The sequence below is a fragment of the Mauremys reevesii genome, linkage group 2 (genome assembly GCF_016161935.1).
Source record: "Mauremys reevesii isolate NIE-2019 linkage group 2, ASM1616193v1, whole genome shotgun sequence".
Lineage (NCBI taxonomy): Eukaryota > Metazoa > Chordata > Testudines > Geoemydidae > Mauremys > Mauremys reevesii.
Genome location: NC_052624.1, coordinates 168,409,273 through 168,433,012, shown reverse-complemented (window position 1 = coordinate 168,433,012; position 23,740 = coordinate 168,409,273). Strand labels below are relative to the sequence as shown.

Sequence of the window (23,740 nt, the reverse complement as noted above, 5' to 3'; positions counted from 1 at the left end):
TTGGCTCCATGGTGACAATGAGGCAGCATGAATTAAGCTACAGGGTACTGGACTGGAAGTTAGGAAATGCAGGTGCTACTCCCAGCTCTGCAAGTGACCTGCTGTGACTCTGGACAAGTCAGTTTACTTCCCCTTTCTTCTGTTTTGACTCCCTGTACTAGTCATTGTACAATCACAATAGGCCCCCAGTAATGGTTGGAGCTCTAGGCACCACTGAAATACATATAATGAAATACATTTTAATAGTGAACTGGCTCAGCTGGTAGGAGGGTTTCCCTCAATTTCCCCAGAGTTAAGGATCTGCTATGGTGCATGCCGAGTGTCAGTTCCCAGGGTAGCTTAGAATGCCCTAGCTCTGCCCACAGGGACTGTTCCTTTAAAAGGTGGTGTAAAGTCAAGTCAGTGTTTCTATAATGCTGAACTCTGTTCCAGTGCCTGTAGGGGCACCGATTGTGAAGGGTCAGGATTTGTATTTGGTGCAGGGAATGAAAACCTTGCATACAATCCAGGACTGGTATCTTATTGCAATTTATAATACAGTGAAAGGTTATTTTCAACAACGAGGTTTTCATTGACACCAATTCCTTACCTCCTCAGACTTCACTCTGCCAGGTTATGAGGTGCTGTTGGCAAACCTAATTGGACACTGAAACTGAGTTAGCTGCAACACTCAGACCACCACTAAATTCTGTGTTCCGAGTTAACCACCCTTTTGCCTCTATTTACGTATGTTCTTGGCAGCCAAGTATTCTAAAGGAAGCAATAAATACTGGACTTGGCTGGAGGTGGGAGTCCTGCTAGTGCAGTCTTAGAATGGCAGGGCCTGTCTCTGCTCGTTATCGATGGCAAAATTCACACAGTGTTTGTTTCATTCACACTCCAGCTGAAGAACTACACAATTAAACCCAAACAAAACCTGACCCCACAGCACTTCACATCAGTTCCTTTATTGTTGGTTCAAGGAGCAGAAACAGCAATACCAAAATCACTGGATAAAGCCATTATGGCTGGACAGTTTATAGCATCATCAGTCTAAGTGAAAAAGATATAAAACTGCTGAGTTACATATTGCCTTCATGGTTTGTTACATTAGATACAAATGAGAGCTTTCGCATTTACGTTACTGTATATGTCCTGGAAGCTTATTATAATCTTTGCTATAGATAGAAAGGTCTGTCCTATTTCACAAGTGTTAAAAATATTAGTGTAACCCAGGTTAACTAGTGATAAGACACATGCAGAGTGAAATTCTGACCCCACTGAAGTCAATAAGAAGTTTTACCATTGACTTCAGTGGAGTTGACTTCATTCCTTGTCTTGAATAAGTACTTGCTCAATTTTCCCCCAAGAGTAACAGTTGTGTTAGCATCATTCATAAAAATCTGTTAGATGGCTGCATAGCTAGACATGGAAAGAACCATGTCTGGAAAATGAGAGAGGGAGAAGGGAAATTTGCAAAAAGCATTTGGAGGTCAGTCAGGAGTCAGTCTTCTTTCTTTTTCCTCTCCCCACAAGATCTTACCACTTGCTGCTAAGAAACCCCAAGTACGAGAACCAAATTTCTAGGGGAATATGTACAGAGATGGAGGGATGCAGTAAGCAAGGTGTCATGGCTAAAGATGGGCTCAAGTTAAGGAACCCTGCATTTATTAAGGTATACGGGATACAAGGGGTGCTTTACAGGTAACTATGGCAAATGCCATTTTAAGTCTTACCGCTTGGAATAAATATTAAATGATCCTGTTATTTAAAACTGTTGCTTAAATTTGAATAGAGGACTACAAAAAGCTGTTTCAGGCACAAGAAAGAAGGGTGTTTAGGGTTACACCATGTAACATACAGCATCTGTACAAAGCTTGTTGCTTAGAGTGCAAAAAAAATTCCCCAAGATAGTAAAATAGAAATAACTTTACTGTGCTAAGGGCTGCATTTTTTCTTTTTAGGGGGAACAAAATCTGCCATAGAACAGAATATTGCCAGTTTTGTTGTGCCGGATAACAAAGAGGAAAGGATGGTCAGCAGTGAACTGTGGTACAATCAGTGCACATCGCATATTGATCACTGCTGCAGTAGCAGCTGCTGCCTCTGTGCCTTCTTCATTTACCTCCACAAAGGACTTGTGAGCAACCTCAGACAGAACTAGGTCATTGCTGGCTGACATTCCAGATAAATCCACCTTGTTGCTGTCAAATGCATCAGCCATTCCCATGCTCTTCAGAACAGGCTTCAGATCATAAGCTTGCTCCAACTTAAATCTGGGTAAAAACACCTCCACTTCACTATAGTCCATCATTTCTGGATTTATCCACTCTGTAAGTTTCTCATAGGTAAGTTCTCTTTCCAGCTAAAGGAAAAAAAGGTTAAAATTAAAGAGGAAGAAAAGCCAGGAATTTATACTAACAAAACAATGACCATTGTGTGTGTTTACACAGTAGGGATTAGCATCCTCTCCTAGTCTGGAGTGAATGCTACTGCTGTAGTCCGAAGCAAAATATAAATGGCTGTCAGATACAATCTTATATTAGTACAGTCAAAAGGCCCTCTAATTAGGATCAGAGCCCCACTGTGCAATATGCAAGTACCGTCACAAGCCCATCTTTCATGGTGACAAGTTAATGCAATTGCACGTTGTCACTAGTAATGAAGTGTACTTTGCAGAGGTGACTACTGTAGGAAAGGCATTACTATTTTGCCATCCCTTGCCAACTCAGTAACAATATAGCACAGAAAGGAAATCAGTAGCTTTTGAATGGAGCTCTCCAGGATCTCATTCAGTCTGTCACTATGTTCTGGCTTCATCCCAATCCCTGGTGACCCCTCCTCTGGTCAAGAAGTCTCTCCTTTCACAACTTAACATTTCTCTGGACATCAGAGAGAGCTGAGCCTGACAGTGACACATGGTATTCCCAGCTCTTGGGGAACAGATGCAACACCTCCGCAGCTCTCCCACCCTGTGCTAATACTGGTAAGTTCAGAGCTTGGGACTTGAATTCACAGATCTAATTGAGAGATTTAGTCAAATGCTCTTCTCTGGCAGGATTTGAGGTTTTTATTCAGTACAAATGCCTTACCTGTTCCAGGCCAGTGGAATTATCTTGGATTTTATCAGGAAGCAGGATGATCATACTAGTCTCTTTATCAACATAAGGGAGGTCAAGGATTTTGGTCTGAAAATCTGCTACGTAGCTCATGTTAAATTTAGCTTTCTTGAACATCATCTGCACTGGTTTGGTCTCATTCTTTAAAAAAAAAAAGTCAATGTCAACAAGTACTACAGAGCCAGCGTGTTGGTACTAAACCAGAAGAACTGGGATTCAAATCACATGAGACATCTGAAACTAGGCTGGACAGAGCACTAGAAAATATTGTAGGGAAGGGTCCTACCATTGCCCTTTGGGATGACAGGAAATGAAACAAAATTCTATCAGGTGTTTCCCATTTGTAATGCCCAGTCCTTTGAGATTTATTCTGAGGAAACCACATGTGTATTAGTTGCTTAGTGTGTAGCTTCCTATCAACAAAATTGTTAAAACAACCTGGACCTCTGTGCCTAAAGAGTTTCATACCTGGATTCAAGCCTGTTAATTTACCGACATATTTTAAATCTTTGCTTCAAATGGACAGGGAACATCTTCAGCTTAAATATTTTGTTCTTTTAGGCTCAAAAGAAATGTCAAATATTTTAGTGATATTAAAATTAAATCCTAAAATTATAAAGCCACTAATGGTTTGAAATCCACTATCTCCTACCATTTCTCTTATAGAGCACAAGCTAGTGAGGCTATTTCATTATTTTCTTATAATTCAAGATGAGAAAATAAGAATTAGCCTGAAACTTTAAGGCCATTAATCCAACTTTTCCAAAGCTTCAATCTAAAAGGTTAGTAGGCAGGAGATTTCAAACCTCTGAATGCTAAATGGCAAATACGGCCAGCACTGCTATTGCCTGTTAATACAGAAAAGAAGACGTTGAGTGGACAGGGGCACAAAGCCAGATTTTCTTAAGGATCTTGATGGGTCTTAAGAAAGGAGCAGGCAGCAAAAACAAACCGTGATCCTGTGAGTAGTTTAACGAGAGTGGCTATTAGTAGAAAAAGAGAGTGGCTATTAGTGTGCTGGAAAGGCTGTTGAGAGTGTTCATGGTTGATACCACAGAGGAGCTGAAAAGGTCAGGTAGCATCTGGATTTCTGCATGCTTATCTGAACTCCATTTCTGACCGTTCTTTATGACTAGTCAACGTAAGCAGGCTGAAGATAAGAGTGATTTTTACAGTTTGTTCTGGAAGCACTGAGATTTGTGGTCATTCCTATGCCTTAGAAAGTGAATTCCATAGCTGTGGGTCATCTGCCCTCTTCCACTCAAGTTTTTGTGACTGACAGTTCTCTCTCTCCTAATGTATTCCTTTAAAGGTTATATTCCCTGTCATGAAGAAAATGCAGTCCTCTGGTAGCTCAGGCCAGTTTCATTGACAGCTTTGAAGATTAGAGTCAAAACCTTAATATGACCCTGTATTCACTGGGGAGTCAGCATAGTACTGATTTCCTGCCCACCCCCAAAGAAGAAAAGGGAAAACTAAGCAACTTCACAAGTTAGGGCTCTGTCTGAGAATGGCCTGGTATGAAAGATTGGCACCAACTCCCCAGTAGGCCTAAGGCAGGACAATAGCATTCTATCAAATGCTTCAGAGAGATCCAAGAGTGTGAATGTATGTCTCTTATCCATGGACAAGAGCAGGTCATCCATCAACACTACTTGTACTGTCTGTTACCTGTCAAGATCCGAAGCCCAGATTTGGGAAGGTCCACTATACAGATGGTAAGTAGGTGTATCCACTTGCATTTTCATTACATTATCCACAAATAGGAAGGAGGTTAGACCCCCACGCAGTAATTAGTAAAGTCTGTGGTTTCCACTCATGACTTCTGGAGTGCTGGCTGACAACTTGTTGGGCTGGCCGATAAAATTCTCTAACAGACGATGTTAAGAGATAGCAGGGATTCCAGGCAATCCTGAATGTCTTTACCCATCCAGGAAGGGATGGGTACAAGTCACACAGGGTGGCTCACATTTCATTCAGTTTCTTGGTATGCAAATGGGCTGAGCTCTTCAGAGTCACCTTACCAGTCCCTGTTTGTGCTATTTGTAGACAACCTCATGAGGATGGATGAGCTTCTCCAAGAAGGAGGGCTGGCCTATCGCCACAGTCAGACTGTATTATGCCTTGGGGTAGAGTGGATGCACTTTAAGATGAGGAGATTTGCACACTGATGTGAGTAGCTAGAAAAAAGGAACCTGATCTAATTTGTGTATCAATTTAATGGTGGAATACAATTAAAAGCAAAAGTGATGTTGTTTTGTTCAAAGCTTGCTGTAAACTGAAGTGTTCCATGTGTAAAAGCATCTGAACGCATGCATCTTCCCTTCTGCTTGTAGACAATAAGGACCCAATTCTTCTCACTTCTTTTTTATGCTATTGTACCCAGTGATGAGCTGCCAGAATGTTAATAACTGGTTCCCTACCTGGTCTTCGGTGGCACTTCAGCCGCGGGTCCTTCGCTCGCTCCCAGTTTTCGGCCACCCTAACTGCCCCCCGGGGGCTCCACCCCCTACCCAACTCGCCCCTCTCCCTGTCCCCTGACTGCCTCGATCCCATCCACCACCACCCCAACAGACCCCTGGAACTCCCACACCTACCCAACCCCCTGTTCCCGATCCCCTGACCGCCCTCCCAGAACCTCTGCCCCCTCCAACCACTCCCTGCCCCCTTTTTAACCCCTCCTCCCAGCCCCAGCCCGGCCCCCTTACCATGCTGCTCAGGGCAGTGTGTATCGATACCGCATGGCCCACTGGAGCTCGCTGCCCCATCCCCTTACCTTGCCGCTCAAAAGCGGCAGGAGCTCAGAGCTGCCCAGGAGCAGTCCAGAGCGCTGGCACCGGGCTCTGCAAGAGGGGGGAAGGCGAGGGAGGGGCCAGGGGAGCCTCCCCAGCTGGGAGCTCAGGTGGACCGGATGTGGCCCATGGGCCAGAGTTTGCCCACCCCTTTAACAACAGGTTCTAAACCGGCTTCTAAATTTAACAACTGGTTCATGTGAACTGGCTCCAGCTCACCACTGATTGTACCCCTTGGAATCCCAGTCATGGACCAGGCCCACACTGTGCTAGCAAGAAGACTGACCCTGCTCCCAAGAACTTACAGTCTAAGTATAGCTGTTGTAACTCCACTGTAGTCAGTGGAGCTAATCTTGATGTACACTGATGTGAGGAGAATTAGCTATTGCCACATATTTTACAAATCCAGCCTTACAAGACATGAGGTACTTGAGCATTATTCATGTTCCAATTTTATCACTGGGTAAAAACTGATGCAGAGGGAACCAGTTTCTGTAAGTAACCATAATTCTGTGGTAGTTCTGCACACAAAACTGCAGCATGCTGGAGGACAGGGAGGTTAAATGACTTCCAAGTTCTCTAACCACTGAACAATTTACAGGTCCCAATTTATGGAATCCGACACTCGTTTATCCACATTCTTCCCTGTCATGTTCAAGGCTACCTCCCTCCAACACTGAAAAGGTACAGTGAGAGGTGCAGCTAAAGGCAAAAGAAGGAAACAAGGGATACATCTAAGTTAATGTATTTAATTGAAAATGTAGTTTCAAAGATGTTTATAATAAACTAACCAAAGGGGTTGTGTTGAGGGGATGGGATAGGATAGAATAGAGGGTTGTGGTAAAGTGTACTTAGGGCAATCCTGATTAAAAGCATTTCTTGTTTCTCTGGGTGAAAATCAGTACAAAGTTAGTGTCATTTTCCTACTTCATACCTTGTTAATTTTAAATTCCCTTTCCACTGTGCGATCTTTGTTGAATTGGGTTGCCCAGTTGCCTTTGAAGTAGATGGCGTTCACCAAGACTAGTCTGGTCGATGAATCAATAACACCCTGAGCCAACAGATTCTGGATTTTACCTTTAGGACACATTGAAGGAAGCATAGTTTTTAGCTGATGCACACCTATCTACCTAATTGTTTTGTTAACAACAGTATCCTCTACCCGCTGCACAAGACAAGAACTACATCTTAATCTGAAGGATTCAGTTCTGGTTTTCCCCTCCCTCCCTTATTCTATCTTTCCTATGGCCATATGCTTTTTAAGCAGACTTTGTCTGTTTAGAAAAGCAGAGTTCCACAGTGTAAGTTACTTACCTTCAGTTTTTTCTTCTACCCAGGCATTTATATGTTTTCTGGAATCTTCTGCAGCCCTAGAGAAGTCAAGTTGTTCTAGCTCTGCATGGTAGAATTTCTGGCAGGAGTCTATAAATGTCTAGGACAAACAATGGAGCATGTCTTAACAATATATTTTTCTGATGTGCTGTTGTAGAAGACTCAGTCATAGAATCTACCTCTTCTTCCTCCATCCCTTCAGAAAGAGTCAGTCTTAACACCAACTTGTCGTCACTTCTTTTCAAGCTGAGCATTTTATTTTCTATTATTACATTCTTAGTCCAAGCACCTGTCTTACTGACAGATCAAAAAGACTGCATGGTGAAAGTGATGCAATCAATTTGCTATGGTTTGAGAGTACAAGGCTTTGTAAATCCGGTCTCTAGATAACGTTTTTTGTAACCCTCCCAGAGTAACCCAAACCTGATCTAGTTCAGAAGTGAAATCTCAAGAGGGTTATTTCTATATCTTTTTTTTGTATAGTATGTGTGGACCATAATAACCTGCTGTTCAGCCTTGTAAAAAGCCTGCTGTGCAAATATCAATAGGTCAGTAATTACATGGTTAGGTCAAAATCATGCTGCATCTTATTTTGTGGACGAAATGCCAAAGATGCCAAGTTTAAATATTTAATCATGTGGTTTTAACTTCAATTGAGAAGAGCAGCTCTTTATCTGAGCCAATTTATGCTGGCAATCCCTTTTAGTAATAAAATGACTGTAGATTGGGGAGGGTAAGGTTGATTGCCTTACTGAAAATGTAAGTTTGTTTTTTAGAATCTAAAACTTGAGAGACTCAACTACCTCTTAAGTTTTGGAGATGAAGGAAGGGTATCAGAAAGAGTAAGGTGAAAATCAGTGGTACACTTTTTTTGGATACATTTTAAAAGGAAACTGTACACAATAGTATCTATTTCTCCAAAGAGTTAGCTGAGAGTATTTCTAATGTCTCTTATCTTATTGAAAAAATAATAATGGGCTATGTTCTTTGAATGCACTGTCCAATTTAAGGGGAGGAACCCCTAAAAACATCACGCAACAATGCCCATTCCACACCCTGTCCCTGCCATCCTAGCCCAGCATCTGAAAGAAATACTTAAAATCTTAGCTCCCAGCCAAAAATGCCCAAGTGATTAATGGAATGCTGAAGAGTTGGGGTTTGATGGATCTTCCATTGACAACATGCTGCTCCAGTTCTCAAGAATTCAGAGTTAGGGACTATCATACAATCAGCTGAGCACATGAATGGATTTTACAAGGAGACTGGCTTTGGTTAGTCAGATTCTGAACTATATAGTGCCTGTAGGTTAAAGCCAATCCCTTGATTTGCACTCAGAAATTGAAATGTAGCAAATGTGTTAACACAAAAACAAGCTGAATGTTTGACTTACTGCAAGAAATTTAAACGTCTTTTCCCCATAGAGCCGGTTGGCAATCCTAAGCACATAATTAGTGCCTGGTTTGTTAATTTCAGAAATAAGTGACTGGTATCCATCGTGAATCTCTTCAGCTTTGTCCAAAGCAAGCACCTATAGAAAGAGACAGGAATACACTCAGCATGACCCACATGTGCTTTGAGACAGGTTAGTACAATGCCTCTCAGCAGCTTAGAGATGAAAGCTGCAGCCTGAACACCCAAGGCAGCCCTAAAAGGGAAAGGATTTCCCATTACACGGCATATTTGGAGCAAATTGTGCACGTTAGAAGAGGGAAATTTCATAATAAAACATTTTACCGTGGAAATAAACATAGCTGTTTTGAAGAGACCCCTCACTCCGTTCTAGCTTTAGGGCATATAAAATGAACAGTTCTGGAGAGTTTAAAGGAAAACCCATCAACCTGAAATCTACTCGGTTTCAAAACATGAATTTAAAGTAGCTTCGGGCCCTATAGTTGTCTCTATCTCCCCGGGTCAATTTTTGTAGGTTTATCGTTACTTTCTTTTAATTTGTTTCATTGTGCAAAAGAGTCTGACAAACAGGGAAAATGTCTCTATGGAAGAAAGTGAAACACAAAGTGCTGTCAAATACACAAGTATGCAAATTGGGGGAAATATCCCTTAATTTCCCCTAATCTTAACTGTTACTTGCAACACTAGGAGGTTTAAAAAAAAAATTCAGACAAGGTATGATTTATGTTGACAGTGTCTCTTTCAACAGTCCTTTCCCCAAAGCTTCCAGCACTGTTTTGGAACTATGGCTGTGGCTACACTTAGCACTTCAAAGCGCTGCCGTGGTAGCGCTGCCGCAGCAGCGCTTTGAAGCGCTAAGTGTAGTCAAAGCGCCAGCGCTGGGAGAGAGCTCTCCCAGCGCTGTCCGTACTCCACCTCCCTGTGGGGAATAACGGACAGCGCTAGGAGCCGCACTCCCAGCGCTGGGGCTTTGACCACACTGGCGCTTTGCAGCGCCGCAATTTGCAGCACTGGAGAGGGTGTGTTTTCATACCCTGCTGCAGCGCTGCAAATTTGTAAGTGTAGCCAAGGCCTATGCCTTCAATTCAAGCACTCCCATAGGATGCTGCTGCCTTTGCAACAGGGCCTTCATTTTGCCTTCCACAATGGAGTTTTGTTGCATCATTCCGTGTTTGCATTGTTCTATTCCCCATTCTTTTTCTTCTTCTTCTTCACTAAAATGAAGCACCTGATAGTACAATAGTTAGCATAGGTTCTCTTGCGAATACATTCAACAACAGATCTGGCTCTTATTGGAGCTTAATTGTTAGTGGAATGAAGAAATGTTATGGAATGACCTAGTGCTCTAGTACATTAATCCTTTGCTTTAATATGAGCAAGATTTATTTAATAGAGATCAAGAATGGCTCTTCTAGTATGAAACACTGTAGTGAAGTAAGACACCCTGAAAAGGCCTTTCTAAGGGAAAACTTTAGCTCTACAGTGCTTTACTGCATGTGGGCAGGCAAATGCCCAAAGTGACAAAGATAGCCCAAGACCCCACAGGCTTCCCAAAAGGCCAAACAGCCAACAGGGCAGACTGGCAGCTTATTGAAGGCACTGTCCCCATAGGACACAACAGGCCCAATTCAACCAAATGCAGTCTGGGATAACTCTGCAGGAGACCCATGGTAAGTCTCTGGGCTAAATTCACTGATGTCAGGTCTCGTAGGTCAATGGTTTTAAAATCAAGATCAGGCCATATTCTGGTTTCATTTACATAGGTGTAAATCTGATACAATTCATTGAAATCTAATAGTTACTCCAGTTTTACACCAATACAACAACAGAATTTGTCTCAATGTTTAAATAAACATTGTAGTTTAAATAAATAACCCTAGGATCAAAGCTTAAAATTCATCCTCGGTTTGAGTTAAAGTGACACTAAAAAGATAATATTTTTACAAAAATACTACCTCTCAAATGTTGGGTTTGCTTCCAAGTAATAACTGCTAAAAAATGCCATAATATGAATTCCATGACAATTGCAGAGCTGTTATACTGGTTGATATTTTGAGCAAGAGATTTTACTGACACAGAACAAGGGAATGTTCACACCCATTAGTGCATGTAATTTTGAGCAAGAGATTTTACTGACACAGAACAAGGGAATGTTCACACCCATTAGTGCATGTAATTTTTAGCAACATCTGCTAGTATGGTAGTTAATCATTCTAAACAAAAGACATATACAGGCCAATTCTAAAAGTCCTTACAGATTATAAGGAATCAGTTTCAACTCCACCCTATTTTATTGTTGAAGCTGCAAGTTTAGACAAAATCTTCCTCTCCCCTAGCCCCAATATTGTATAAGGCTCCAAATGGCCAGTTATAAATCTAGTTTTGAAATTTATACTTCCCACCCCAAGACTCTTAGTAGACTATACTAAAAGTCCACAAGCTAAGAGTACCTAAAAGGATGTAGCTGCAACATGGAAGTCCTTCCCTCTAATAACCTCTTCGCAGCCCAATCTCAGGGCCTTAACTCCATCCTCATCTTCCCTGACTCCTGCCAGTTTTGCCACTGTTCATCACTCTCCTTTTCTAAATCTTGTTCTTCCTTCGCATCTGTGACTCTGTCTTCTGGGTCTCCTCTTAGGTCTTTGCTTGACCTTTCAGGGGACCTCAGGGATCCATACTTGGCACCCAACTCTTCTTCCCTAGGCCCTCTTTCTCTCTGGAGGTTCTGAGTGCTCATTGGAGCAGGATTTGGCATTAAGAGTTTAATGAACTAGACCTACATTTTCAAAAGCGACTAGTGATTTTTTTGGTTGCCCAACTTGACACCTTAAAGGGGGCTGATTTTAAGAAAATGCTCCTGGCTATGTTTTTAAGACATATTTAGGTGATTAGTATAATCTGATACTGATCACAGATAATGTAATTGAATAAGTTCTTTTCTAACTCTTGAGGCAGCTAGACAGCTCTCTCTTCTTTAAGGCAGCTCAGCTGTATGGTGCCACCCTACTCTCAGGCACACCTGGATGATAATGGGAGTTTTCCAGAGGTACAGAACATACAACAGAGATCTGTAGTTCAGCGTCTAGAGCAAAGTTGTGTTAAGTCATTCAAATTTATTCAGACATACCTTTGCCATCTGGGCTGCAGTGTTACCTTTTGCACCCAAAAATACCATGGACAAAGCAGAGGAGATACTCAAAGGAGAAAAGAATAAGTTCTGTGTCTTGGCATTTTCACTCAACTTTTTGAATAGGTTGAGTGCAAAGGTGGTGTTTGCTTTACTGAGGTTATCCATGGTATAGAACCTGTAAGATAAAACACAAAGGAAAGATCACATAAGATACAGATTTAAAATATGAGTATTTAATTTGCCACATTCTCAGCTGGTATAAATTACCATAACTCCGTTGAAGTCAGTGGAACTACACTGGTTTTACACCATCTCAGGATATTGCACAATGTCAAATAAGTTTAAGGACCATGTGTTCTCTCTCTCTCAAAATCTGAGTTTATATAAGAGCCTTCAGATAACAAGTGGGACAAACTTAGAGAATTGGAAAACTTTGCAATTTTTGTAAGATTTCGTGTTAATTTTCAGTAACATTATACACTGTTTTTCAGGAATTCAGTAGCTAGCTTACAGAACTGTCTAGTCACATGAATACAATTTATATTTCATATTTAGACAGGTGATCCAAATTTATCAGCAGATGTTGTTTGTTTTATATTTAATGGTCATTATTGGAGGCACATTGTTTAAGTCACAGTTGTGCAATACTTAATGCCTCAAATTTACTTTAATCCAACTTGTAGTACATAATTATTTGAATTTATATTAGATTCTCTAGTGTAAAATATTCACTACATGTACTTTATGATCTGGGTGGTAATTTTCTTAGTCAACTAAAAACTGATTTTGAGTGTAAAGTTCTATAAACACCTGCCTTATTCACTCATTAGTGGTAAATCCACATATCTCCCGCTGCTTTCTAGCCCACTAGGATAGTGCTTGTCTTCTATTTCACAGCAGAGTTATGGAAAGTGGATCCTGTGACTATGTGTTCCAGAGGGGTGGAGTGCTATTTCTGCAGAGATAGGGAGATTGAGGCAAAATGGGAAGAGACATAGGAAAATATAATGGGCACAGTAGGAGGTTGTGATGGTGAGGGAAACACGGGTAAGAAAAGAGTTCTTTATTACAGTCTTCTCTCTTTAATGTTTCATCCCTTTCTTTTGTTTCAGTCATTTTTAACTTCCTTTCCTCTTCCATTCCTGACTCCTCAGTTAGAGGGCAATTGTTCAGCACTGGTTTTGTTTTATACTCTCGGCCCATCTATTCCTATCTGTCAGTGACCAACAGGAAATTCTGCTTCCAGCATTTCTCATTCAACCAATTGGGAGACTGACAGCAATCATGACAAGAGGATTTTAAGAAGAGTATTATCCTTAATTCACATTGCAATATGAGAGAATCTTTAGGATTAAAGAAAGTCTAATGAAGATGAGTAGTAAATATGTGCCCATCCAAGAATACATACTAGTGATAAAATGAAGGCTGTGTTGGCATGTGAGGCCTGTTCTGTAGCTTATATGAAGTTAATTCGGTTGTCTCAGTCCAATAGCCAGTGAAAAGGAGTCTACATTACAGTCTCTTTACTAATCTCAATAACATAATGGCTTTATTTTTTATGCTGCTGCCCCGTAGTTCCTCATTGTAAATATGCTTGTGCATAAAGAAATTACTGGAAAGCTCCCAATCCGGGCACCACATTTCAGGAAAGATGTGGACAAATTGAAGAGAGTCCAGAGAAGAGCAACAAAAATTATTAAAGGTCTAGAAAACATGACCTATGAGGAAAGATTGAAAAATTTGGGTTTGTTTAGTCTGGAAAAGAGAAGACTGAGAGGAGATGTGAAAACAGTTTTCAAGTATGCAAAAGGTTGTAACAAGGAGGGAGAAAAATTGTTTTTCTTAACCTCTGAGGATAGGACAAGAAGCAATTGGCTTAAATTACAACAAGGGAGATTTAGGTTGGACATTAGGAAAAACTTCCTAATTATGAGGGTGGTTAAGCACTGAAATAAATTGCCTTGGGAGGTTGTGGAATCTCCATCATTGGAGATCTTTAAGAGCAGATTAGACAAACACCTGTCAGAAATGGCCTAAATAATACTTAGTCCTGCCATGAGTGCAGGGGACTGAACTAGATGACCTCTCGAGGTCCCTTCCAGTCCTATTATTCTATGAATTAGAGCTGATTGATAATGTTTTGTATTTTCAGAACCTATAATCAGCAGGCAATACTAATTTAAATTAATTGTGTGGAGAATTTATTTGGTTATTGATATGGCAATAAAAAGCTAAAAGAAACTAGAGAGTCTATATAAAACTGTCAAGGAAATTTTGTAATAAAAATATTCTAAAACTATTCAGCTATTTAGGGGATTTCTCAAGTGCACAGTTACAGCCAGGGGCGGCTCTAGACATTTCGCCGCCCCAAGCACGGCGGCATGCCACAGGGGGCGCTCTGCCAGTCGCCAGGAGGATGGCAGGTGGCTCCGGTGGACCTCCTGCAGGCGTGCCTGCGGGAGGTCCACTGGAGCCGCGGGACCAGCGAACCCTCCACAGGCACGCCTGCGGGAGGTCCACCGGAGCCGCCTGCCACCCTCCCGGCGACCGGCAGAGCGCCCCCCGTAGCATGCCGCCTCAAGCATGCGTTTGGCGTGCTGGGGCCTGGAGCCGCCCCTGGTTACAGCACAGTAGCAAAGAAATCATTATTGTAGAAAGATGGACTGTTGATTACAGAGCTATTTTGGGAGGCAGAAGACCCAGTATCAACTTCCTGATCTGCTACAGACTTCCTGTGGGGCCTTGGGCAAGACACACAGGCTATATCTACACTGCAGTGAAAGTCCTGAGGCACAGATGTGGCTAGCATGGGTCAGCTGACTTAGGGCTCCAGGGCTATAAAACTTCAGTGTTGAATTCAGGCTCAAGCTGAAGTCTAGCCACTGAGACCCCGTAAGGTGGGAGGGTCCTAGAGCCCAGACTCCATCCTATTGCCCCACTGAATCTTAAAAAAAAAAAAAAAAGAGAGAGGAATTACTTTTGGTCATTATAACATTCAGAGATTACAAATTGGTTCCTGTTGCAGTGTTACCAGAAACTCGAAGTCTGATTCAGTCCATGTTTGGTTGCCCTAAGTATCACTGGAACATGAGACACTTGTGCACTGTAAAGCTTAGACTGAATTTAAAAAAGACTCCACAGAGACTTTTTCACCACTCACACAGGTAAACACTTGCACTTCTGAGGTTGTTAGAAAATAAGTGCAAACAGTCCACCTGGAGGAAGTGGGGGAGGGTTAAATGTTAACCTGAGGTTACAGATCCAGCCATCTACAACATGAGCAGTTGAGATAATAGTGAATTAACTACAGATAAGAATTTACAGCCATTTTATGATCTCAGCCAGTAACAAAAACTTAAAAACCTCTCCAATCTTTTATCCTAAGGCAGCAACTAACATTGCTATATTTATTTATTGGTATATTTATTGCTACAAAACACAATCCTACACCAAATTCACATTCCTGACTCACCATCTCTAACATAGAGGAAAAACCCCACATCATACTAACTTCTTGTTTCAACCTAAGAAAAATGCTTGCTGTCAGCTTTGCTGGTAACCGAGGCATTATTCAACACACCTGCTAAACTGTCAAGTATATTTGTCTGATATTTTACGTTACTGTAACTGACTCAAGACAGAGGCTTTGTTAAACTCAGGAAAGAGTACAAAAGCACTGCATTTAAATAAAAAAATAAGAGCAGCAGTCTCCACTGCCCTTCGGCACTCACAAAGAGAAAAACATTTAGCTGGAGATTTTTTTTCTGTTTCACTGAGAATGAGTAACTAAAATTTAAATTTGAGATTAACGAAGATGGGTTTTCTACACTACATTATCGGATTGATCTTTAGATAATTGAGGTGTACTCTGAAAATTATCAGAGCTCAAGCAATAAGAAGGGCATTTACTCTACAACACTGAATTAAGAATAATATTTAGTGCTGTCTCTTTGTGGGACTTACAAAAAATAAAAAAAAATTGCCCTGCACAGAATGCAGTTAAGTTTACTCATGCAAGTCTTTGTAGTCATCTTTCTGAAAAACACACTCCAACCACATTGTATGTTACAACTGCAGTAGCAAAAATTCTACTAGCTACACACACACACACAAAAACAAATGCTAGCCAGTTGAACTATTGTAACAGCAGATTTTCAATGTAATTCCATCTAAAAGTTGTATTGTTCCAGCAATCCAAGCAGAAGACTGGGAATCAGGAGCTCTATTCCTGGTTCTGACATGGACTTTCACTGTGGTCTAAGACAAGTAACTCCACATCTTCCTCCTCTCAGCTGTCAGAAAGGAATAACCCAGTACTAACAGAATTTTGAAATTAAAAAAAAAATGCTATTTAAAGATAATGTTATGACACCGCTTTCAGTTTTGATTCCATCCAGCTAACACCCAAACAATTATTTTTAAAGTATTGGAAGAAAAATACCATCATGACCTTGCAAATTTCACAAGTTTCCACTTTCAGACATACTTTGCAGTATGCTTACTGTAGTAGGCTACACTTAGATTATTTTTCTGTCATTGGTCTAACTGACTACGTGTACTGACTGGGCCTTTATCAGAGACTAGAATTCAGGGATTCACACAACAAGTTTTTTGGTGGCCTCAGAGTGCGGCCATCACCTCTTGCTGGCGGTCACACTGACACTTTTTCCTAAAATACTTTATTCACTTTAGGAAAAATAAATATATATGCACAGACAGACAGCCAAATCATTGTAATTTACTTATGTATGTTTTGTATGTGAGTGGTGCAGACTCAATAATAAAAATAATGCTGTGAAAAGTGATATTTGCATGTTTGTTAATATCACTTTTCGCAGCAAGCTGCAGGACAAATTAAGCCCTGGATGGAGGGGCTGCATGGGGAACAGCAGGGGCTAGGAGTGATGAGGGGATGGATGTGGGACCAGGAAGGCAACAGGGACATGGGGCAATGGCGGGCGGGGAGGTTGGATGCAGAGCCAAGTGAGGCAGCAGGGACCAGGGGTGATGGGGGTGGGTGGTGAGTCCTGCCACCAGACCTGGGTATCGGTGGCCATGCAGCTGGGGGTCGGTGCCCACAGCCAGAGCCCGGGGGCAGGAGCTGTGCAGCCAGAGCCAGAACCTACTGCCATGTGCCCAGAGCTGTGGCTCAGCGCCCAGGGCCAGCATACGCTGGAGCCAGAGTTGGCACCCGCTGCTGTGTGGCCAGGGCTGGGGATTGGCACTCAGGGCCAGCTCCCACCAGAGGCTAGGTCAGCACTCACAGCGGGGGCAGGGGGACTGGCACCTGGGACCAGTGGCCACTGCTTCAAGGCCGGAGCTAGGGGTTGGCGGCCAGGGCTTGGAGTCGGAGCCTGCCGCCATGAACATAGGGGTCGGCGCCTGCCACCAGGGATCTGCACCCAGGGCTAGATCTGCACTGATAGAGCCCAGAGTTGACATCCAGTGATGCATGGCCAGGGGTCACCGACCAGGGCCAGCTCCTGTGATCAGCAGCTGGGGCTGGCGATCCGCAGCTGGGGCTGGCGATCACTGACAGGGATTAACGCCCAGGACCAGCAACCACCAGAGCCCATGGTCAGTGCCTGCTGTCGCACAGCTGGGGCTAGGAGTTGGCATCGAGGGCTGGAGGTCGGAGGTCAGCATCCAGGGCTAGTGCCCGGGGTCAGCGGCCAGGGCTGGGGGGTCAGAACATGCAGCCAGGGTTTGGCACCATATGGCCAGAGCCAGGGATCAGAGCCTGCCGCCGCAAGGCCAGGGGTTGGAGCCTGAAGCCCTATGGGCCTGGCCACAGGCCGGGGCCATGTGGCTAGAGCTAGGGGTCAGCACCCAAAACACTGCAGCTGCAGCCAGGTGTTGGGCACAAAGCCCCATGGTTGAAGCCCTGGTCCACACAGCCCGGCTCCCTAAATCCCACCATCCAAGCCTGCTGCCCAACCACCCCAGGACTGAAGCCTGACCCCCACTGTGCCCCTGCCCCATAGGTCGAGAACTCACCTTGCTCCTTCAGCGTTGTGCCCCACCTGTCTCCAGAGGCAGTGCAGGGTAGTGCATCCAGGAGCAACAGGAAGGGAGGGGATAATGCTTTGCTCTCCCTCCTCCATCACCACCCAGGTGGTCTGTGGCTGCACAAAAAGCCCCTGGTGGCTACATTTGGAATGACCTGCTCACATCTCACTTGTCAAGAAAATTGAGAGGTGGGAGGGGAACACAGATCTCTTCTATTTTATATTATACAAAGTAAGAGAGAATGGACATTCTTATTTTTGCTTTCCATATTTTTCAATATTAGATGGTGTGCTGGGGGAGGGAGAAGGAATGCACTAGTCAAGCCTATGTACTGGCTGTTCCCCAAGTGCCACAAGGCCCATCAATCCAAGACAGACAGGACACAAATTAGTAAGCCCTGTGGGATACTCTAACCCACACGGAAAGGCCAGAGGATACAGATGAGGTGTAAGCCAAATCACCCCCTCCCTGTACTGGAATTGCATCTCCCTCTCTCATGTAGATGTGATATATGTTTTATAGTTTTAATTCCTGTGGTGTTTTTTGCTTATTTGGTTTTTGCATCATGTTCCTTTTGGGCACTATTAAAAGCACCTTGAACTTAAATCCCAAGTTGATTGAAATTAAATTTATTATGTTATAGAAAAACAACAGACTCAGTACTGGCACTTGTTCTTTGTCCTCCTTGACTCCAAACTAGGAGGCAAGAACGCAAATCACAGATCTGCCAGCTCCTAAACCCTCTGACCAAATATTGCAAGATCAATCTGTCTTGATCATGCTGTCTTATTACTGAAGACAGAAGTTTATCAAAACCCTAAAACAGATAATCAACGTACAAAGGGACACTCATTCTGGTTCCGAGATAGTTCTAACTTGGAAATAGCAGGAATACAGTTTGACTCTGTTTGATTTAGATATTAATTAACCATCTGGTTTGAGGGCAATGTTACCAAGTAACTGAATCATCTGCCCTTTTCCATTTTACAATAATCCTATTAGGAAAAGAACACTCTTCTCTCTCTCTCCCTTAGAGGAAAACATCTCTCTGTGGTGTACAGGTCTATGTATATCATGGCCCCTACTATTAGGCCTAGCCAATCAGATTCCTTTCATGACCATGATGATGGAGCTGCTTTTTTAGTTTACCAAACAGTGAAGTCTGTATGTGTGCTGGTACAGACTGCTACATGTCAGAGGGAATAAATTTCTGTGATTTCATACAACAGCATTTCTCGTATTTCCCCTTTGCTCTGTGCAGTGTAGGATAACTCCCTGCATTACAATGTAAGTTTCCATGCCGCAACAGACAATTCTTTTGGATTTAGAAAACTTTCTAGATCTATGGTCGCAGTCTAAATAAGAACAAATCCTACAATCATGACAGCTGCCACAGGCTTTATAGTCTTGCAAATTTGCAGTGTATTTCTCCTCTAGTTACTGAAGTTGAAATAGGGAAAAAAGTCAAGAGTAGGGGGAAAAAAATCAACTGTATTTGATAACTGCTCACCTGCATATACATGAAAATAAGAGCTATTACATTTAAAAACTATCAGATATTAAGAGGCTATAATGCTAATAGAGGACTTCATTTCATATAGTTCATCACAGTGCATCTGAGGCATTGTCAGGTAGCGCTGCATATCAGGTTGTCCATCTGTTTAAATACTGTATTTAACGTATACCTAGTCAAGAAATCCAGTTGAATCAAGCAAAAAGTTATGGAGTGGGAATGGGAAATGAGATGTGAGGGATTTGTTTATCAAAGGGCTTGCTCGTGTTCTATTACGTTCAAGCTTCTTGGTCTTGACTTCAAGGCCCTGCATAACTGTTCTACCTTCTTTGGCTGTTCATTCCAACACCCCATGCCTAAACTGTCCCGTTCCCTCCACTCTACCAACGCTAGCAAACATCAAGTTAGTGTAGGACTCAGATTTTAAGTATCACAATGGTCTCTCATGACCATCTGCATAACCCTAAGAATTTCACTCTCCTTATGAGCATGTGAAGATACTTCACACATGCTCACTAGGACAACATCGACTCCATAATTTGTGGTTGAACTACAGCATCTCTTAATTTAAAAATGTGAAATGACTGAGAAGCCATCAAGTCTTTTGGTAAGTTATTCCAATGATTATCCTCCCTGTTAAAAATTTGCACTTTACCTTCCATTTGATTTTGTCAAGCTTCACCTTCCAGCTATAGGATCTCATTATGCCTCTGTCTGCTGAATTAAAGAACCTCTACTACCAAATATCTTCTCTCCATGTTGGTACTTCTCCCATGCATGAAACACCCTTCTTGCACTAGTCTGCAAAGCAACTTCAATCCCCATATTTAAATCCTTCCTTAAGGCCCACTCCAAATGTGACATCTACAAGCCAACCAACTGATTAGTTTTTGTCGAATGAATGTCAAAAATCTCTTCTCTACTCTCTGAATACGGTGAATAGTTTTGTGTTTTAAAAATTCATCTAATAAAAAATTGTGTATGCATATCTATATCTATTTTCCCCTTGTGTGGGAGTGTAATGGGAGCCAAGGCAAAAGCAGTATTTAACAAGTTGTAATGTTTGCGCAGATATACAGTTATCTTAAAAACTAAGGCCACAGTCTTACAGTTAGTCTGCATGTCTGGACCTCTGCAGCCTGGTAGGACTCCACGAAGCAGTGAGTGGGCCTTTATGCGGGGTTTGTTTGAGGATGGGGCCTAAAGTGTGTACCCAGAAGTGGCTATCCCCAAGCCCTCAAACAGAAAAAGCTTGTTTTACAATGAAATAATACATAAGGCTATCTGGTGACCACAATGTCACATACCTTCAGAAATACAGTTAGCTCCATCCGTAAAGCGAGAAAAAGAAAGTGAGGAACCCAGAATGAGCATAATACAAGCAATGAGTAAGAAAAAATTAATCCAAACATTTCAATTAAAATGTAATTCAGGCGCACAGTCTAACCTTCCAATGAGTTTGTACTGTCTGTTTTATAGACTTATTAGAGAGAAAAGGTGGGGAAGGCAATAGCTTTTATTGAAGCAACGTCTGTTGGTCAGACAGACAAGTTTTCAAACTTCTTCAGGTCTCGGAAAGGTATTGAAGAGCACTGTATAGCTTGGAAAGCTTGTCTCTCTCACCAACAGAAGTTGGTCTAATAAAAGCTATTACCTCACCCACCTTGTCTCTCTCATATCATGGGACTAATAGGGCTACATTATATACTTATTGAAATACCAGCCAAAACAACATGCGGGCCTTGCAGCAAATTGTAAAATCTTCAGGCTCAGTTCTGCCATGGGTAGTGTGGATGTATGCCACTATACAGAGCTTATGAAAATAATCGTGGTATGTTCATTGCAAGCTTTATTGCCTTCTTCAATCCAGTGCTGTAGGGTAGTCATTTAGAGACAAGTGCCCTGTTTTAGTGGCTCAGTAAATGGCAGTGCCAGGCACCTCCCATCGCAGGAACCTCTCCCACAAGAATCATCAGCCAAGGCCGGGCCCCTGTACGTGCAACGGATTTAATAAATCCCAAGTACCAGCAACCTGCGCTGCGTGTACCACACCCACCAGCTCCGTCCTACCCCACCGGCAAGGGAACCGGGGGAGGGTCCTTGGCTGGCGCTGCAAACCCCAGGGCAAGGTGCACAGAATCACGGGGTTCCTCCCCCACCCGGGCTTGCTGGGAGGGGGAAGCCCCAGGCTGAGCCACCTTCTCATACCACGATTATAGGTGAGCTCTGGATTCAAGGTTCAGTGTCTGGTCTCTTAGGAGCCTGACTCCTCCCCTGTCCCCCCCCCTCCAGGCAGACCTGCCCCCCGCTCCCGCCCATCCCCCCGGAGCACAGGGGCCGCACCCCCGGGCTTGCGGTGGTTTCCATCACAGGGCGGGGTCGCAGGTCGGTGTCTGGCCCCGGGCCCCGCGCACAGACTGTCCCAGCCCCGGAGCCGGAGCAGCCACTGCACGAGAGACAAACTCACCGGGCACCAACGGGCCCGCCGCCCTCGGCTGCTTGAACCAACCGTGCGGCCGATGCCCAGGGCGGACTCCGGCTCCCGGCGTCTCCTCTCCGCCCGCTGGCCCCGAGCCCCGGGCTGGAAACCAAACCCAAGCCCCAGCCCCGCCCCCGGTTCGGGTTTCCCCCGCCCGAGGCAGCGAGCGCGGCGGGACCCGCCCCACACGCAGGCGGCCCCCGGGCACCGCGGCAGAGGGCGCCAGGCCAGGACTGACCCTGGGGCGGTATCGGGCGGCAGCGGCTGCTGCAGGGAGCCGGACGTCGGCGATCGTCGCTGAGCGCAGGTCGCTGAAGCGGCTCCGGTGGCGCTGGGCAAAGGGGCGGTGGCCTCGGGCTTGTGTTAGCTCCGCCGAGCCCCGGGATCCCGCCCCCTGGAGCCCGGAAGCGCCGGGAGCCACCCACGGGGCGTTTCATGCCTCCGCCCGTCCCTATTTCCCGGCAGCAGCAGCTGCCTAGGGCGAGGTAGGGGCTGGCTTGCAGGACCGATGTTTCTCCGGCAGAGTTACGCGCAGTCGCGTCCCACTGCCGAGCGTGTGCACAGGCTCATTGCTCCTGCCGAGAGGGAGCCTAGGGCCAGGGGATGGGGGGTAATAGGAGCCTATATAAGAAAAAGACCCAAAAATCGGGACTGTCCCTATAAAATAAGGCCATCTGGTCACCCTAATAAGGAGTCTGGTGGCACCTTAAAGACAAACAGATTTATTTGGGCATAAGCTTTCGTGGGGAAAAAACCCACTTCTTCAGATAGCTGAAGAAGTGAGATTTTAGAAGTGAGGTTTTTTACCCACGAAAGCTTATGCCCAAATAAATCTGTTAGTCTTTAAGGTGCCACCGGACTCCTTGTTGTTTTGGGGGATATAGACTAACACAGCTACCCCCTGATACTTGTACATGGAGAGTATTTTTCACTTGTGAGGGAGGAGCACAACTGGTTCATTATGATATTTTATGTGGATATGTACACTCGTCTAGAAAAGTAAGATTTATTAATTTTTGTTTTGGTATAATCAGTTTTACTGTATTTCAGGTAGCATAAACCCTGCTGGCTTAGACAAATAGTTCTGGTCAGCATCTGTGACTCTAGTACAGCAGTACTGTGAAAACGGGCTTGTTAAGCAGCTGAACAAATAAAACTCAGTTCCAGTGGTGTCACAAGCAGCTGTCACAAAACAAACAAATTTCAGCATCTAATCTGGGCCAAACTAAGTCCTGCAGTAATAGAATTCGAATTCACTGGCTTCAGTGTACATGCCAAGGTTGAATTTGGTTTGTTATCTGAATCTGTATGTATATATATGTATTTGGGTACATATAGAAAAAAAGTAAGTATTTTTCTTTGTATTAGTGAGCTAGTTATGTTCAGGGAAGCTTGCACACACTGCCTTTGCTGCTTTGAGTTGTTCTGTTAGGGTTAAATTTCATACATGCTCTCGGCAGATTCATAGAAAGAAGTTACTAAGGCCCTGTCTAGACTAGGAAAAGGAGATGTGTCTACCAAATGTATTAGCTAACATTTTAAATAACATGATTTTAAACACCATTTTGTGGCCTAATGCAGACAAAGAAAATGATATTTTTAAAAGTCTCAGCTGAGCATAATCAGCGCTTAATTTGTGCCAGGTTTTGCCAGGGCTGAGCCCCGGCACCTCTAGGCTTGGCAGTTCACAGCTCTGGCACCTCTGGGTTTGCTGCATCTGTTATGTATGTAAAAAAAATAAAAAATAAAAAAAATTGCTTGAGCCCTGGCACCTCTTTCATTACAAATTAAGCACTGGGCATAATCAACCCTAGTTAAATGATCATTTTGGAATGGTAACAATGAAAACATACTGTAAATATTAAGAGTGCTTAGAATATCATATCCTAACAAAACAATACTGACGACTCCCCCGCCTCCTGAATCCTCCACTATCTATAATCAAGTAAATCACCAATTTGAATAGTAGAAACATAA

General features: G+C 43.4%; 1 protein-coding gene across 3 annotated transcripts; it reads right to left on the bottom strand.

The window, feature by feature from the left end:
* Positions 1–931: 931 nt before the first annotated feature.
* Positions 932–22,198, bottom strand: LOC120398087 (serpin B6-like). 3 transcript variants are annotated; one of them, XM_039525106.1, is made up of 7 exons: positions 22,002–22,198; positions 11,760–11,937; positions 8,613–8,750; positions 7,205–7,322; positions 6,825–6,967; positions 3,072–3,239; positions 932–2,344 (listed from the first exon to the last, which is right to left on the bottom strand). In XM_039525106.1, the coding sequence occupies exons 2-7, from the start codon at positions 11,925–11,927 to the stop codon at positions 1,940–1,942; spliced, it is 1,140 nt and encodes a 379-aa protein (XP_039381040.1). In that variant the 5' UTR covers positions 11,928–11,937; positions 22,002–22,198; the 3' UTR covers positions 932–1,939. The 3 variants fall into 3 exon arrangements, with proteins under 3 accessions (XP_039381040.1, XP_039381042.1, XP_039381041.1); XM_039525108.1 differs by lacking the exon at positions 22,002–22,198 and adding an exon at positions 21,752–21,879; XM_039525107.1 differs by lacking the exon at positions 22,002–22,198 and adding an exon at positions 12,577–12,685.
* Between the last annotated feature and the right edge of the window lie 1,542 nt (positions 22,199–23,740).

Bases quoted from the DNA above. Each gene is read 5' to 3' on its own strand.
- LOC120398087 (XM_039525106.1), bottom strand. From the start codon at position 11,927: ATGGATAACCTCAGTAAAGCAAACACCACCTTTGCACTCAACCTATTC. The intron at 8,751-11,759 runs GTATGTCTGAAT...CTCTTTCTATAG, and splicing joins CTGCAGCCCAGATGGCAAAG to GTGCTTGCTTTGGACAAAGC. The intron at 7,323-8,612 runs GTAAGTCAAACA...TGTTTGTCCTAG, and splicing joins AGACGTTTAAATTTCTTGCA to ACATTTATAGACTCCTGCCA.